Here is a 15,058-nt window from a genome sequence, read left to right as displayed (position 1 = left end):
GTGCACATGTTTGATGCATTTAAGTTGAAATGAGCGTCAAGAGCAGTGACACTGCTGTTTACTGGACTGGCACATTCCTCTTTGAATGATATCACATACATAATGTGTAGCTGGAAGATATTGTGTAGCACAGCGCATGCGACTCCTAATTATAATAGTTTTTTCCCTAAATAGACATTTCATTTCCTGTCCAACAGGAAAACTCAGTTCAAGGCCTCATTTAATGTAGAGCCTTTTGTTAAATGTGTGTGTACAGTGTTATTAGAGTAAACTAGCAGCGCTTTTTGTAGCAAACGCTAAGTCGCCGCCATTGAAAACACCATTATTTGCGACGGCAGAAAACAGCCCTTCATATGAATGTGCGATCCGTCCACCGCCACAGCCAGCGGAACCTCCCAAAGTAATAGCATCTTTAACCTTGAGCCTGTGCACGCACGGCCTCCTCCCCTGCCACAAAGTTCATAATTAGAGCTACTTTTAGTTTTGGGTGACTCCATACCTTAGCACACACCCTAAAATAATACCCGGCTGCTCGGCTCAAATCGCACACGGGATGGTGCATTCTAAACGGCCTCGGTGCAGCCCGCCGTATGCCTGGCGCTAATAAGGGCCGTTGATCATTCTTGCTCTTTTTCATTCCGTCTCACTCTTTTCCTGCTCCACTTGGCTAAGTGCAGCTCGCAGTTGAGGGGCCTCTTGGCAGGCGCGGGCTGAGCGATGTGGCTCATGTTGAAAACCCGACTCTGTTGTAAACACTTCATTGGAAATTACCCTGTCATGGTGTGCCAGGTGTGTCTCAGACAGAGAGGAGTGTGTGTGGGGGTGTGTGTGCGTGCCGCTGCCCATTGAAAGGCGCTGGCATTGCACGCGCACTCGATCTCGTGCACGCGCGAGAGTCTGCGTTTGGGCTTTATGGTGGTAGATAAAGCGCTTGGCCGGGGAAATATGAGGCAGGAGCTCCTCTCTCTCTCTCTCTCTCCGGGGCTTCCAGAGCAAAACACTGATTGTGACATTCTCCCCAATTAAAGGATTCAAATGGAAACCAGACGTTGAATGAAAAGCGGTCTCCATGAGAACTGTGTTTTTACAAATCCTTCCATTTTGTTTCTTGGCTACAGTGCACGTAAAAACAAAGTGCACAAACGCCGAAGGACAACAGACATAGGGAAGCGAACCGGCCCGCAAGAAATTAGGATAAGAAAGTTTAGGGCAGACACAGTTACGCAACAGCCCCTGGCCCTGCCAAGTGTCTCCTTCTGGGAACTTAATTAAAGAACATCTTCAGGAAATGGTGCTGCTCATAGATGTGTTGTCGCTCCACGTTTCCTGTGAACCCCGATGACCTCGCCACCGCCGAACAGCTCCCTTTAAGTTCAAGTACTAAAACTATTGCAACCTTCAGCTGAGAGATTTTTATTCTACCCATGCAAAAACCTGAAAATCAATAATTATTCAAGGTTGGAAGCAAGTATTTGGTGTTTTTCTTTTGAAGCTATATTTAATTGTCCAAACACATTTTCATTTATTATAGTGATTAGTCACACAAGAAACCTGGCACCATGGAGGGAACTTTTTTTTAAAAAAGCATTATTTTCTTTATTAAAGTGCTTCGAGCAACGTTAATTTACCTGCAGTATTTATGAAGGCTGCTTCATCTGCTGGTCCGTGACAGTTTGAGTTTCACGGTAATTAATGCTACATTTGCAGAGACAGGACGGTGCGTTCACAAACTGCCTGCGGGATCTGTGATTCTAACCACCTGGATGTTGAACTTTAATGGCAACTTTTTATTACTTCATAACAGTCCTTATATGGCCATTATCAACCTGGTCTAAGACAGCTTGTCAATCAAAAAGTGACAGTGTTTCATTTGTTAGCTTCTTACTGACTGATACTAATACTTACTGTCATTTCCTGGGCTTCTGTGATCGCTACTAAACTGCTTCCATGAGTATTTCTACCTCAAAAGGCTTCACGCGAGCTCTGCGCTGTGTTTCATTCTGTCACTTCACATCAGAGGAAAGCCAGCTCAGCAGACTCTTGAATATCTGTGCATATTTAAGAAGCTTTTGCAATAAACAGAGCAACTCCATCACCGTGTGAAACGGACATGACGGAACTCTACAAAGTCTCAGTGTCTGTACTTTTGTTTTTGGGTTTGGGCTTTGATCAAAAGGCCTTGGACATCGTTAATCAGAGAAAATGCTCCCATTTACTGCAGCCTGGGGAACGAGCTCTTAAACCCAAGTCTCCACAGCCAGCACCGCATGTGGAAAGACTCTTATTGGTCACGGGTAAAGCGACGGATGCAGAACAAACAGTGTAAGTGGATAAGAAAGCCACCGCTCATGTAAAACCTGAAGTATGATCGCTGGCTGCCAAGCAGGCATGCGGTGTGTGTGATGTGTGCAGGTTGTAAATAGCTCCGAGCGGTTACTCTTAATCCCTTTGTCAGTTGTGGCAAAAACGGCAATGATGCCGGTCAGAGTAACGAGCTTTTGTTTTTGATTTCCTGTCTGTCTTCATGGATGTGGGTCCCTTCTTTTTCCCTTCTCAAATCTAAATGTTCCATTTCTTCACGCTACTGATGGAGCGTAATTGCCTGCACCCCTGCCGGCGTGTCGGTGTCACAGCCGACATCGTGAGACTGTAAATTCCCCTGACGGCGATGAAGATGGTGGTGATTTACCCAGAGGAGACGGGACGAGGGTCACCCGCTAACTCTGCAGGAATGCAACATGAGAGAAGTTTGGGTGTTTTGTGGCTGTGCCCGAGCCAGATAGTGGGTTTGTTGTTCATCCTGTCAGTGGGGTGCGCGTGGGGCGAAGGAGGAGGGAGCAGTGGGAGCGTCAGACCTCCCCAGGGCTGCTGTTTGGGTTGGCACAGCAGAATGTGGAGGGACGGGAAAGGGAGCCGGCCACCAACTCTCCATTTCCCTACATCGAACTTTTCTTCTCTTTGTTTTTATTTTAATATTCAAATTTTCTTTATCTCCACTCTAAACCCTGCAGCCTCCCCTTCATCCCTGAAGCAGCGGGCCAGCCATGGTAGGAAGCGGAGCATGAGTTAATGATTTCGCCTGATTGAATAATATTCCCCCTGCGACACTGCGTTAATCAAATTATTCCCAATTATTTTTAATTGGCAGCCTTTTTTTCTAACTTCCTCCTCTGTTACACAAACACACACGCACAAATGCACATATTTGAGTTTGAACCGCAGAGGCCAGAGTGAACCAAGCTGGTGGCGTTCTCTCATTCCTTCATTTCATCAGATAAGCTGATGACACGCAGCTCAGGCCTTAATTAACACAGGCTCATCAGCTCCTCACTGTTGGGCCAGACAGGCGTGGTTAACAGGCAGGGCCACACAGGGAGTCACCACCAAACCCCCCCGACTCACAACCCACGGAGTTTCCTCAGGGGGAGAGGGTTTGGTAGCAAGTAAAAGTGAGAAAGAGGGGGCAAAATGGGCCCAGAACCTTTAATTAATGCTGTGTTTGATACGGTGACTGCCGTTACGGGAGTCAGCCAGGATCCTCGTTTCGTCGTCGTTTCATAGTCTTACGACCAAAAATGCTTTAAGGTGAAGTATTTACTGCTATAAAACCAAAAACAAACCAACCACGTCTATATCTAACAGTCATGTGGAACAGGTTGGCCTAAGAACGCTCCGCCCGTACAGTTTGAAGCATACACGGTAATAAAAAGTGACACTTGGAAGTATTATGACTCCACGAGCACGCCTATCAGCTTTAATGTAGCAGTTGCAGCGTGGCAGGTAGGTTTCTCAAACCTGGCCCACACTGTGCGTTTCCACCTCTGTTTGTTTTATGGGCTATGTTAGCGCTCAGCGGAGAATTCCCTTGCTTTTATTTATGACAGGAAATGCACATCATAAAAGTCTCGTAAGCACTTATATCTCCGCTGGGAATGGGCTTGCAGGATGGAAAACGACGCACCGACTTGCAAAGACATAAACACACTTGTGTACTGAAAGCGAAGGCACACACACAGAGGCTCCGGAGGGACTCGAACCAAGAGAGCGGCCCCTGGCCCCCACGCACGCGCCAGTGCAGCTAGAGGTCAGCCTTTGACCCTTTGACGAAGAAGCGGGATAGCAGTCTAGCCATCGCACACTCCCACTTTCTCTCTTGGCCTGTCTGCAGGGACGCTCTCCTTTGATCAGCCTACATGCCTTTCTGCTCAACGTCTGTGCAGCCCTGTGACTGAGAGATGACTAATTTGATGCTCTTTCTGTTTTACGCCCCTTTTTTTTTTTCCCTATAGTGTCTGGGCCTGGAACCACGTATTGTAGCTCAGACAGCAGTCTGGGCTTTCAGTTTTGCTGGACCGTGTGCACGTCTGAGACTTACTTGTACTGTCTATCTGTGCTTTATCTGCCGCGGAAGGACTTGTTTACGTTTGGGAATCCAGTCAGCAGTGAAAGATGACCAGTCCTAATTTAACCACTTTCCTCCCCAAAACTGTCCCCTCACCCTCCCTCTCTCTCTCTCTCCAGGTCTCTCTCTCTCTCTCTTCTCCCCCCTCCCACTTTATTGACTGTAACGCCCAATGCAACTTTGTCCAGCTTTTGAAATTCCCATTCCCACATCACACTCTTCGATTGACATCCAGCTGGGAATGTTTGGCAATACAGAGCGTCAATAAAGTAGCCCTGATAGCTTGAGTAACGCGGCATAGCTCAGCGGGGCTTTTACTCCACTGTCAAACAACAAGAAGGGGCCGGTGTGTTCTGTATATCGTTCTGCAGAGACTGCGGGACCAATGTAGGACTCCTGGAAATGAAATGTGCCTCTGCTTCGTTCTCCTGGGTGGAGAATTCCTCCATGGTCTCAACACCAGATGGAAGCTCTCCTGGCGCTACGAGCTGGCCGGGTCATTTCCTGTCAGGAGGCCTGGTGTTAATCAAGGCCTGAGCCAATGGCGACGCCCCTCTACTCGCCTACCTCCTCCTCCCTCTGTTTTTTTATAGCCCCCCCCTCTCCTTTGGCACCCCCCCCCCCCAACTAGCAGAAAATCTAAGAAATACATATTTTTCTCTCCTCCCCATTTCCCCAGTTTTTTTCCTTTGTCCCCTGCACCATAGTCGTTGTTTATACGTAGCGGTGTCTATAGGTGGCCATAAATCAGGAGCTTATCACAGTGTCCCTATAGAGGACTGGTGAACTGGGCCAATAGATAGAAGGAGATAGTGGGAAATGAAGAAAAAGGGGTCTTTCTTTACTGGCCGCCTGATGTCTGGTCACTTTCTGTTGTGTCTCCTGTAGTGTGATGGACACAGTGGGAGATAGGCTTATCTCCTCACTCCTCCCGCTCAGCTGCCCTCCTCACTGACCAGACGCAGGCCTCCAAGCTTGGGGGTGCAGTCAGAGGGAATGTTTGGACTGAGGTCTCCCGCTATGTCTTTCTTAATCACTCAGAGGTCTACGTGCCACATGTGCAGCGATTAGAGCTGAAACATATCCTCAGCTCTGCTCTCTGCGGAGACATATACATACTCAGAGACTGCAGGCCTAAACAGGGCTGATTCACTATAATTCCATTAGATCAGGGGTCGGCAACCCAAAATGGTGAAAGAGCCATAATCTGTCTGGAGCCGCAAAAAATTAAAAGCCTTATATAAGCCTTATTATGAAGGCAGCGCATGCTGTAAGTGTCTATATTAGCTATATTAGCCTACTATTAAAATGATCAGTAGGCTACAAATACATAATGAGCATTCATGATTAAATGTTTATTTTCCCTGCATCATCCTGGAGAGAATGACACACCACGTGGCCACTCTTTAAGTTTAACTTTAACCATTATAATGTGATGTTGAAATTAAATATTTATTATACACATTTTTTCAACATTGGAAAACTTTAAGAATGTTTGTCATGTTTTTTCCTCCTACAGAAATTATTTTAAAACAAAACATATATTCACACCATCTTTTTCCATTTCCATATTTTTGAAAAAGCTCCAGGGAGCCACTAGGGCGGCGCTAAAGAGCACGCTCATGCGGCTATAGTCTATTTCACATAGCGCCGATGTTGTCTGGACCTTCCACTCATGCGCAAACTAGCGAACCGGGACCCTTTGTGCCAGGTTAGCATTTATCCAGCAGCCGCTGATCCCTGAACGACGTTCTCGTAGATGCAGCTCGGCTGTTCCAACACGCCGCCACCCTTGCTTAAATGTCCAGCAGGCAGAATACTCAACAAGCACACAGGACACGGGATGGCCCCAAGAGCTGTGGCAGAAATGTGTAATGACAGCATAAACAAAGCAGAAAGCACCGCTTCTCTCTGTGTTCAGTACCAGAATTGGATGTTAAACAATAATGTTTTGATATTGATTAGCTGGTGCAGTCGAATTAGTAGTAGTATATTAGTAGTAGTATATTAGTAGTAGTATATTAGTAGTAGTATATGGCTCGGCGCAGAGTGGGACAGAGTTTACTGTCACAACTGCCCTTGTGTCACTCAGATGTGTCACCGTTTCTCAGTGATATGTAGTCCTGCACGTAGCTCCAGTCAGATGGGGAGAGTGAGTGGGGATTGTTTTCTTCTGTTAGTGTTGGACAATAAAACCTAGCGTGATTTATTAATGATGTCTCACTCACCTGCGTCCCATCTGCGGAGCTGTGAGGGATCAACCGTTTTTATGACCAAATGGGTTAAATTGAGTTCTTGACGGGACAGAAGGGTTGGAAACAGCTGAATTAGAGGGCTCACCAGGTCAAGACTACACAGCTGGTTGTTTAGCTAACAGTGCACCCTGAGGAGACACACCTGGCTCTTAATGGGACTGTGAGCAGATACTACTTTAGTTTCTGCACCAATGCAACATCTTTGCTCTCATTATCTGCCTGTAGACCCAGATTGGTGAGTGTTTAAGACTCATTTATAGCTAGTTTTGCAAGTCCCAGCGATGGCACATGTGCTTTGGTCTCTGGACACGTACGCAGCGAAGGTCTCTGTGTTCTTTGGCTCCATAAAGTAGAACCGCTCGAGTCCTCCTGTAGCCGAGGCTCTCGAGAGCGTGCACGTCCAGAACTTTCCCTGGTGAAGACTCTGATTTCCTGTTGGCTCCACACAACATTAGTGCAATCAAATGATTTCCAAATGTTCAAACTTTCCCTCCTGATCTGGTCTAAACTGCACACAACGATCTTCCGTGACTAATATTGAATTTAATCTGACATACCTTGATTTTTTTTTAATGCTATTGCTAAAGTTGACCTCTGGACAGATGCAGACATGCTGATACGCAGACTTTATAAAACACAGAAACATTTCTGGGGTCTGTAAAGGGTCACGCAGTTCACTTTGGGAACTCTGTAGCTCAGAGAGTGACATGTTTACCACCAGCAACCTCTCTCTGCTTACCTTTATTGACTTTAAATGATACCAAATGTCAAAACCTGTGTCAGAATGAGAACCATGAGTCCATCCAGTTCTTGTCCTTTAGTGAATGACGTGCCGCGCTACTATAGTATATGTTGTCCATAGTGGCAGAGGCATATAACCTGCGGTACCACCAGCTACATGGTGTAATAGCTCCATGGTTGACCCTGCCAGCAAGGCAGCAGCTTGGTAGATCTGGAGATGCTGGCAATCCCTCAGATTACAAAAACCTTCTAGATCAACTCTCCAGATTAGATTCTGAGCTGAGCTGACTCATGAACATGCAAGAGATGGTCACTATCATTCAACTGCCATCATTTACACAACATTTCCACTGTTCCCAGTACACCTGTCTCTCTCTCTCTCACACACACACACACACTCAGGCCTTTGATGCCGGCCGCCGCCTGCTGTCTGCATGGTGTGTGCCAGCTCAACAATCCCAGCCCTCCCGTCTCCCTCTGATGGGCAGAGTTTTGATGAATGAATGAGCCGCTTGTTGCCGTCCCGCCGGGGGTGAGAAGCGTTTTGCCACCGACCTCTGTTATCTTCCTCACCGCTGATAAGTGTGTGCTGCTCTGAGGCCAGTGGAAACTCTGCCTCCCCAGAAAATAAACACATTAGTACACATATACACACATGCACACCTCTTCCCTTATAACTCTTGCCCCAAGGCCAGAGCACCCCCCCCCCCCCCCCCATTAGATGCTCTCCCACTATACCAGTTCTTTTAGTGCTGACCCAGAGCATCCAAAGTCACCATCCCATGAAATTCTTCTATTATTTCCATGATGGGATATATAGTTTTTCTTTACTTTCAACCACTTGGGCCTATTTAACAAATTTAATTTATACTTTTAAGCTTTGAGCTAATCTGGCACCTTTGAAATCTGGTCCAGAATGAAAACATCAAACTAACACACATCACTGTCACGTGTCTATTTGATGGCTCCCTCTGATTGACCTTCTTGCACCACACACACACACACACCACACACACACACACACACATTTACAGCTGTCTCACACTTTCATTCAGAATAAATCTAAAACCAGCAAACTTTGTACTGTCAATGTTTTCAGTCGGGCAGTTCCCGACCCATCCGTGACAGGCCTCTATTGCCCTGTGTGGGAGCGGATTAGCCCGTGGTGTATTTAGGAGTGTGTGTCTCTAAAAGGCTAGTAGTAGAATAGGAAGAGTGTGTTATTAGGAGTGCCTCGTGTTACACAAACTCAGCTTTGTAAGCAGCGCCTGCAGAGTTTGTTGTGGTAATGGGGGGAGCGTGTGTTGTGTTCCTCTGCTAACGCTCGTGTTAGCATCACAGTAACAACAGCAGGTTGTGACGTACTGCTGTTTTTGTGTAAAAGAGGCGTTTCAGAGACTTTGCTTTGCCCATGGGTGGTGTCAACGCGTCGAGGTCAGAAATAATGAGCAGTGTGTAATGCGCTCAGTTTAGCACTGGCTTCATCCACCCTGTAATCCGCTTTGATGTGGACCTCGAGCCCACCAGGATGTGATGTTTGTGTAGGACGCCTGCCTGGATGGGTAAATATATGTATGATCATTTCAGTTTTGGGTATTATTGGGACAGTGGCCACAATGCAGTCCGAGAATGGGAGACAGAAGCAGGAAGAAGCATCCCGATTAACAGGATCTGACATGTGGAAGAGAGCCTTCCTGTGACAGGAGGCTTCCTCTGTGTCTGTGGGACGTAGCATCTTATCTTCAGCCCTCCACCCCCACCATCTCCTCATCTACAAACAACTCCTCCCACAGTCACTGTTAAAGGCTATACAGTGGGACCTCTACTTACGAATTTAATTCGTTCCAGAAGTTGTTTCGTAACCTGAAAATTACGTAAGTAGAGATGCGTTTTCCATGTAAATGCCCTAATCCATTCCAAGCCCCCAAAAATTCGGACATAATTTTTTTTATAAATCATAAAAATGCATTAAAACATGTAACAAATACATGTTACAATTAGATTACCGCACAATAAATGTAGGAAGTGCAAGGCTTCTCCAGGAACAAAATGAACTTTATTACAGGCTAATCTTACATTAGCCGTCATTACTAGCAACGAACGTTACCACTTGTGGTAACACCGCCATCTAATGGACAAACATACGAACACCCACAATAAATAAAAGTTAAATGAAGGCGACGCTGGGATACACACAAACTTGTACATACTGACGTCCCTCCTAGCCAATGGGATGACAGGAAGATGCTAGGCGATAGCCAATGGCAGAGCAGCTACAAGCATTATTGCGTTCGCTAAACTCCGCGAGCTGCGAGTAGCAGCAGTAGCGTATTTTTGACCTTCGTATCCTGAAAGTTCCTTCGTAACAAGAGGAAATATTTTCCCGTTGAGACGCTTCGTAACCTGAAAATTTCGCATGTAGAGACGTTCGTAAGTAGAGGTCCCACTGTACTGTGTTTCTGGCTTATGGTTCAAGAGTGAGACTAATGCTATGGATGATTGGGTAATTCACAAAATCACCACAGGATCCCAGATTATTTCATTTGCATCATGATCAGATTCGATTCTTTAAGAATTAACACCACACAAGGGAGCTTTGACAGTACTTGGGGGTCGCCCAGCCTGCACCACCCTCGCAGAACCACCTCTGACATACTGACACAGTCTAGTAATACTGACAAGATTCACATATATCTGGACGCCATGTTTGTTTTAGAATTTAAGGAAAACTTGTGAGTCTGAGTGTGGGAAACTTTAGCAGCTTCTTAACTGACTCCAGCCTGTTTTGAATGTTTGTGTATTTCAGATAAACTTTTCAGGGTTGTTTGGGGGTTCCGGTAGAGAATGTGTCGTATGTTGTCTGGGCTAACTTTCAACCTCTTGCTAGGGAAATTACAACCAAGGCAAGTATGCAGTGGAAAAGGGACCAAAGGAAAGTGCATTCCATTGCTAGTATAGGAGGGCTTTGTCATCTTCTCATGAAAATAAAAAATGATTTACATCGTGTGTGTCTGTCTGTGTGTGAGAGGCAGAGAGAAGGGACAGATGTGCAGTCTCACATGTGGCTTCAATCAGTGTTTCTATTGGTCCTGCCTCATTCTTTACCATCAAGAATGACTCCTGACTGTTTCAGACATCTTCAGGGTTTGTCAAAACATGATTCTTCCTGGACTTTGTCCTCTCTCCTGCAAAAACAAATCATCATCTGAGGTACGCTTTGACCAAAGGAGAGAATATTGCATCCAAGGTTATGACGTGTCTGTGAGTGTGTGTTGCTCTGCGTGTGTCTGCTGTTGTGTCAACTGATGGGCCAGTAAACACCCCCAGAGTCTCAGATATCAGTCTAGTTTATTGCCCTGGATCCAGATCTGGCGTCCCCTGCCTTGTTTATTTGGCTTTCAGGTATCGAATGAAACCCGCAACTCACTCACACAAACATGTGTGTCCCCACAGTCGGAGCGTGCAGCATTAGCTTTGTAAAGACAACAAACAGTCATGCAAAAACGTGTTCACACGACAACACAACTCACTGGTACACACAGAGGGCATTACCCCCCCTCCCCCCATCCCACGTTTCTTGCGTTCCCACGTGCAGGAAGCTGCTTTTGCTTCACGTCAGGTGAGCTCCTGAACGTAAATTCAGGTCTCTAATTCAGACCAGCAGGTCCCACGGAGCACCAGGGGTCGAAGGCTGCACAGTCCCCCCCCAGCAGCCCCCCCGACCCTCAAGCAGGACCCCCTCCTCCCAGGGCCAGCAGCGTGGGCCCGTCTCTCTCGGGGGTCACCGTTCACTCTCTCTACTCCGCCCGCACACCCTCGCTCTTCCTCTCCACGATGCGCCCGCATGCATCCGTGCGCCCGCAGCAAAGATCAGAGGTCAGTTGTGTCTTTTCATCGGCTGCGCTAGCCTCCATCCATCCTCCCGTGTTTATGCGTGCACGAGCAGACGAGGTTCGTCTGCGGTGAGGGCAGCGCTCCTAACCTCGCCGGCGGACTCGTACCGCTGCGCTCAACAGTAAATAAACACTCCTCTCCCACGGATTCCCTCTATCTCTCTTCATCTCCTGGAGATTTTTCCTTTTTCTCTTTTGAAACCCAAAATGTCTGCTTACATTAGTCAGTTTAATGGAAACCAAGTGTTTGAAATATGATGTACGCCCCAATAAAGAGCGCATAACAGAGCAGTTCTATCATGTGATAAGTATGTGAGATCTCAGCTCCACCTTTACAAGCCTGCAAGAGAGCTGGGAAGCTTGATTTGAGAGCAGAACCCCCCTCACATGAGCCCCAAAACTGTAGGAGGGCGGTGTACATTTACAGAAAACAATGTGGCGCGGTCGTGCAGAGGCAAAGAGTTCTGGAAAAGTGCAGAAGCAAACGCATAACAATGCTTCGATTATAATACATACAAATAAAACCCCACTTTAAATCATCCTTCTAGCCTCCCCCCGATAGAGTGAGATCATAATTCATTTTATTTGATGAGTTTAAACGTTCTGGGTACAGCGTCAGCAGCACTTCAGGCTGTGCGCTTCCAAAACACATTTGTTGAATAATGTATCATTTGGGAGTAGCATTTCAACAGTTTGAGCCTTCCATGGCGAGTGTGTAGCCATCACCAGGATCTCCAGATCCCAGCGCTGGCGTGGGGATTAACTGGAGGTGCTCCGGAACACCGTTCCTGGTGTTGTGGTGTCACTGAGCGGAACGATGTTCCGCCATGAATTATGGCTAGCATCCTTGCAAGGAGGGTTAGCTTGCAGCCTTTCCTCCAGCCCCCCCATCAGCACGGTGGTGCGGGTCTGGAGCTGTTCTGGGCTGAACTGGGGGCTGCCTCGCAGACCATCACGTCCTCATGCTCCCTGGTGTGTGTGGTTGAGCATGAGCGTCCACTCATCTGACACACTGAGGTCCCAGTTTTAGGGAGAAATGCCCCATGCTGCTCCGTCTGGTGGAGCGCTCAGTTCACACATTTCACGCAACCATAAATTTTAGTATAAAAATGGAAAATATGTGGCCCAACAGCCAAGTACAACAGCCCAGTAACGGTGCGGTCTAATTCATGTCACGTCAGTCGGCCATAATCGGTCAATTAGTTTATCTTTATACTTTATTTTACTGGCCTTCTACAGTACAATGTTTTTATTAGTAACGATGCATGTATTTCCTAGACATTAGAGAGGAAATGAGCAGTTGTCCTCTTCTGTAGTGTCTAATTAATGTTTTATTAAAAGCTGTGTGGTTTCCCTCACTCACCAGGAGCCCCTGCAGGTCCGGTTGGAATAGACAGCCTCTTGGATGTGTTGTAGCTTAATATGAGCTGGTGATCGTCCAGTTTGGGAGGATTCTTACCTGAAATAAGTCTTCAGCGTTAATCTAAGCCTCCAGCTGGGAGGCTGTTAGTTTAGCGGAACACAAATACAGGAAATGGAGCTAAACAGCCAGGCTGGTTCAGTCCAACGGTAACAACGGTAGCCGTCGGCAACCCCTCGTCCTGTCTGTCTTTGCTTTTGCTCAGGCAACATCAGCAGGGTGGAAAAACAGCACTTTGATTTTTCAGATTCTTTTTTTTTTTTTTCAGGTTCCGCCGATAATTTTACTCAGTTTACGGCGTGCAGATGAGTTACGGCGCCTTCGGACAGATTGAAAGGAAGTTATCATATGTCATTTTTTTCTATCAGGTGAGATGTTTGATTCTGACTGTTTTTTTTTTATGGAAGTCAGTTTTCCTGTCAGCTTCTGCAGATGTCAGAATTCACGGCTCTTCGGCGAGCGGCTGAAACATGAGGAGGACGTCCTTCCCGCTCGTCTCCGTCCTTTTCCGTTGTGTGTATCTGGCAGCGCCGGGTCCCGCTGTGAGGCCTCGGCGTGCCACTCAAACTGCAACCTGCTCTGCACTCTGACAGTCTGTTAGTACGTGATCTACAATTACACGCAGGACAAGTGCCAGTTTACAGGTCACAGCTTTTATGTGAGCTTCAGCACCTCCCAGATGTGGTTAGAAGAATGTGGTATTGGGCAATCCGACATGTCACACCCAACTATTAGCCCAGTGTAAAGTGTCCTCTGGGTAGTGCTTTGGATTTATTTTATATGCACAAGTCTGGTATGATTAAAAACAATATTTGAGAGGTTAACAAGGTTGTTGGAACCATTTTTTTATTTATTCTTTTTATGATCATTTAAAGCAGTGAAATTAAATAATTAGTTTTTTAGAGACATAGCAACTTTTTTATGTGCCTCTAAATGTGGTGCATGTTTGTGTACTCTGGCACCAAAGCGAGTAGACATAAAATAACGTAAAGTGAAAAATGTACCCCCTAAACAAGAACATTTGGTTCAGGGGTGGAGTGAAAGTGACTTTCTTCCCCCTTTTTAAAAGCGGTTTTAGGGTTGTTGCCTCACATCTGGAAGACAACCTGACTGTATTATCTAAGACGGACAAAAAAAAAGCTGATCTCCCTCAGGACCGAGAGAAATCAGACTGGTTGTGGCAGCAGTGTGTTTGGGCCCGTGTGCGTGTGCGTGTGTGTTGGGTCTGCGAGGCCTCCCTGAATGGAGCAACAGTGCCCCCTAATGGTTGTTGTAAGAATTGCGAGCGCTCTCAGTAAAATTCTCTGTCTATGAAATAAGACAAAAACATTCCAGCTTCATGGAAGCCGTTGCTGTTTTGATCACTTCTGGCGTCGAGATATGGTGGGAACTTACACTCTTATCAGAAAATCACACTTCTAACAAAGGCTGGGTGTTTACGGGAGGGAAACATCTGACAGGATCTTGATTTAGTGTTGTTTAAAAAAAAAAAATTGATTTCATTCCAAAAATAACTAAATACCTCTGCTAATGGTGAACACGAAACACTTTCGTAGTTGCCATAGTGACAGTCCTGGCATTAGGTGACATTCCTGTCTGCAGTGGAAGGTTTTCTTGTTTTTGCTGCTCGCCATCTTATAGTAAAACATCTGCATTTGTCATCATATCTGCACATTCCAGAAGATAACATGGCATCAGCATCCTTGGACATTATTTACGTGCGTCTGTTTGCGTGTTGGTGCACACTAGTGCCTTTGAACGTCTCCGAGGATGCGCGTGTGTTCCCGTGCGCTGTGGCCGTTTGTAACTCTAGCCCAGCACGGTCGCTCAGAGGAACACCACAGATGTTCAGATGTTTCTGCTTGGAAAACAAACAACACGGAGACGGTTTTATTCAGGGCAGAGGGTCTGTCAAAATAAGAGCTGGGCCCTTTTCGGCCCCCTCAGATGAGCTTACGGCTAAAGTAAACCCTGCCGGGAGCACAGGCCAGTCCTGCCAGCTCCACCTCCATCACCTATGATTCACACCCTGCTCCTCACAGGGGAGTTCCTGGCTCCCCGGGGGCCTCGCGGGGCCCCAGGTGAAGACCTCAGGGAGGCAGGAATGGAAGGAAAGGAGGGAAAAACATGAAAACACGGCCAGCGCGATTGCTTTTTGCACACTGTGTGCCAGATGTTTGTCGTACCGCTCCGCAATAAAGACGACACCAGTTCTTTTGGCCTCGCGCTCCAAAGTCTGTTGCCTGAAGCGGAACGTGCACGCTGGCACCATGAGGCCGGCAGTCGTGGACGAGTGTGACGGAGGGGGAGCAGAGGTGAAGAAAACAAACAGTTTGAGCCGCGAAAC

General features: G+C 46.8%; 1 protein-coding gene across 3 annotated transcripts in view; it reads left to right on the top strand.

The window, feature by feature from the left end:
* scfd2 (sec1 family domain containing 2) overlaps positions 1–15,058 on the top strand; it is a 59,335-nt gene that overhangs the window by 28,768 nt on the left and 15,509 nt on the right. Inside the window, exon 6 of one of the 3 annotated variants that reach the window (XM_057038602.1) lies at positions 3,012–3,047. The exons of the other annotated variants lie outside the window; for them this stretch is intronic. Coding sequence (XP_056894582.1) covers positions 3,012–3,047 — 36 coding nt within the window. The remainder of the gene's footprint in view (positions 1–3,011; positions 3,048–15,058) is intronic. 3 annotated transcript variants of the gene reach the window in all.

This window comes from Takifugu flavidus, chromosome 7, assembly GCF_003711565.1.
Source record: "Takifugu flavidus isolate HTHZ2018 chromosome 7, ASM371156v2, whole genome shotgun sequence".
In the NCBI taxonomy this organism is placed as follows: Eukaryota; Metazoa; Chordata; class Actinopteri; order Tetraodontiformes; family Tetraodontidae; genus Takifugu; species Takifugu flavidus.
The sequence above is the reverse complement of the archived record's forward strand: the minus strand, read 5'-3'. Positions and strand labels throughout refer to the sequence as shown.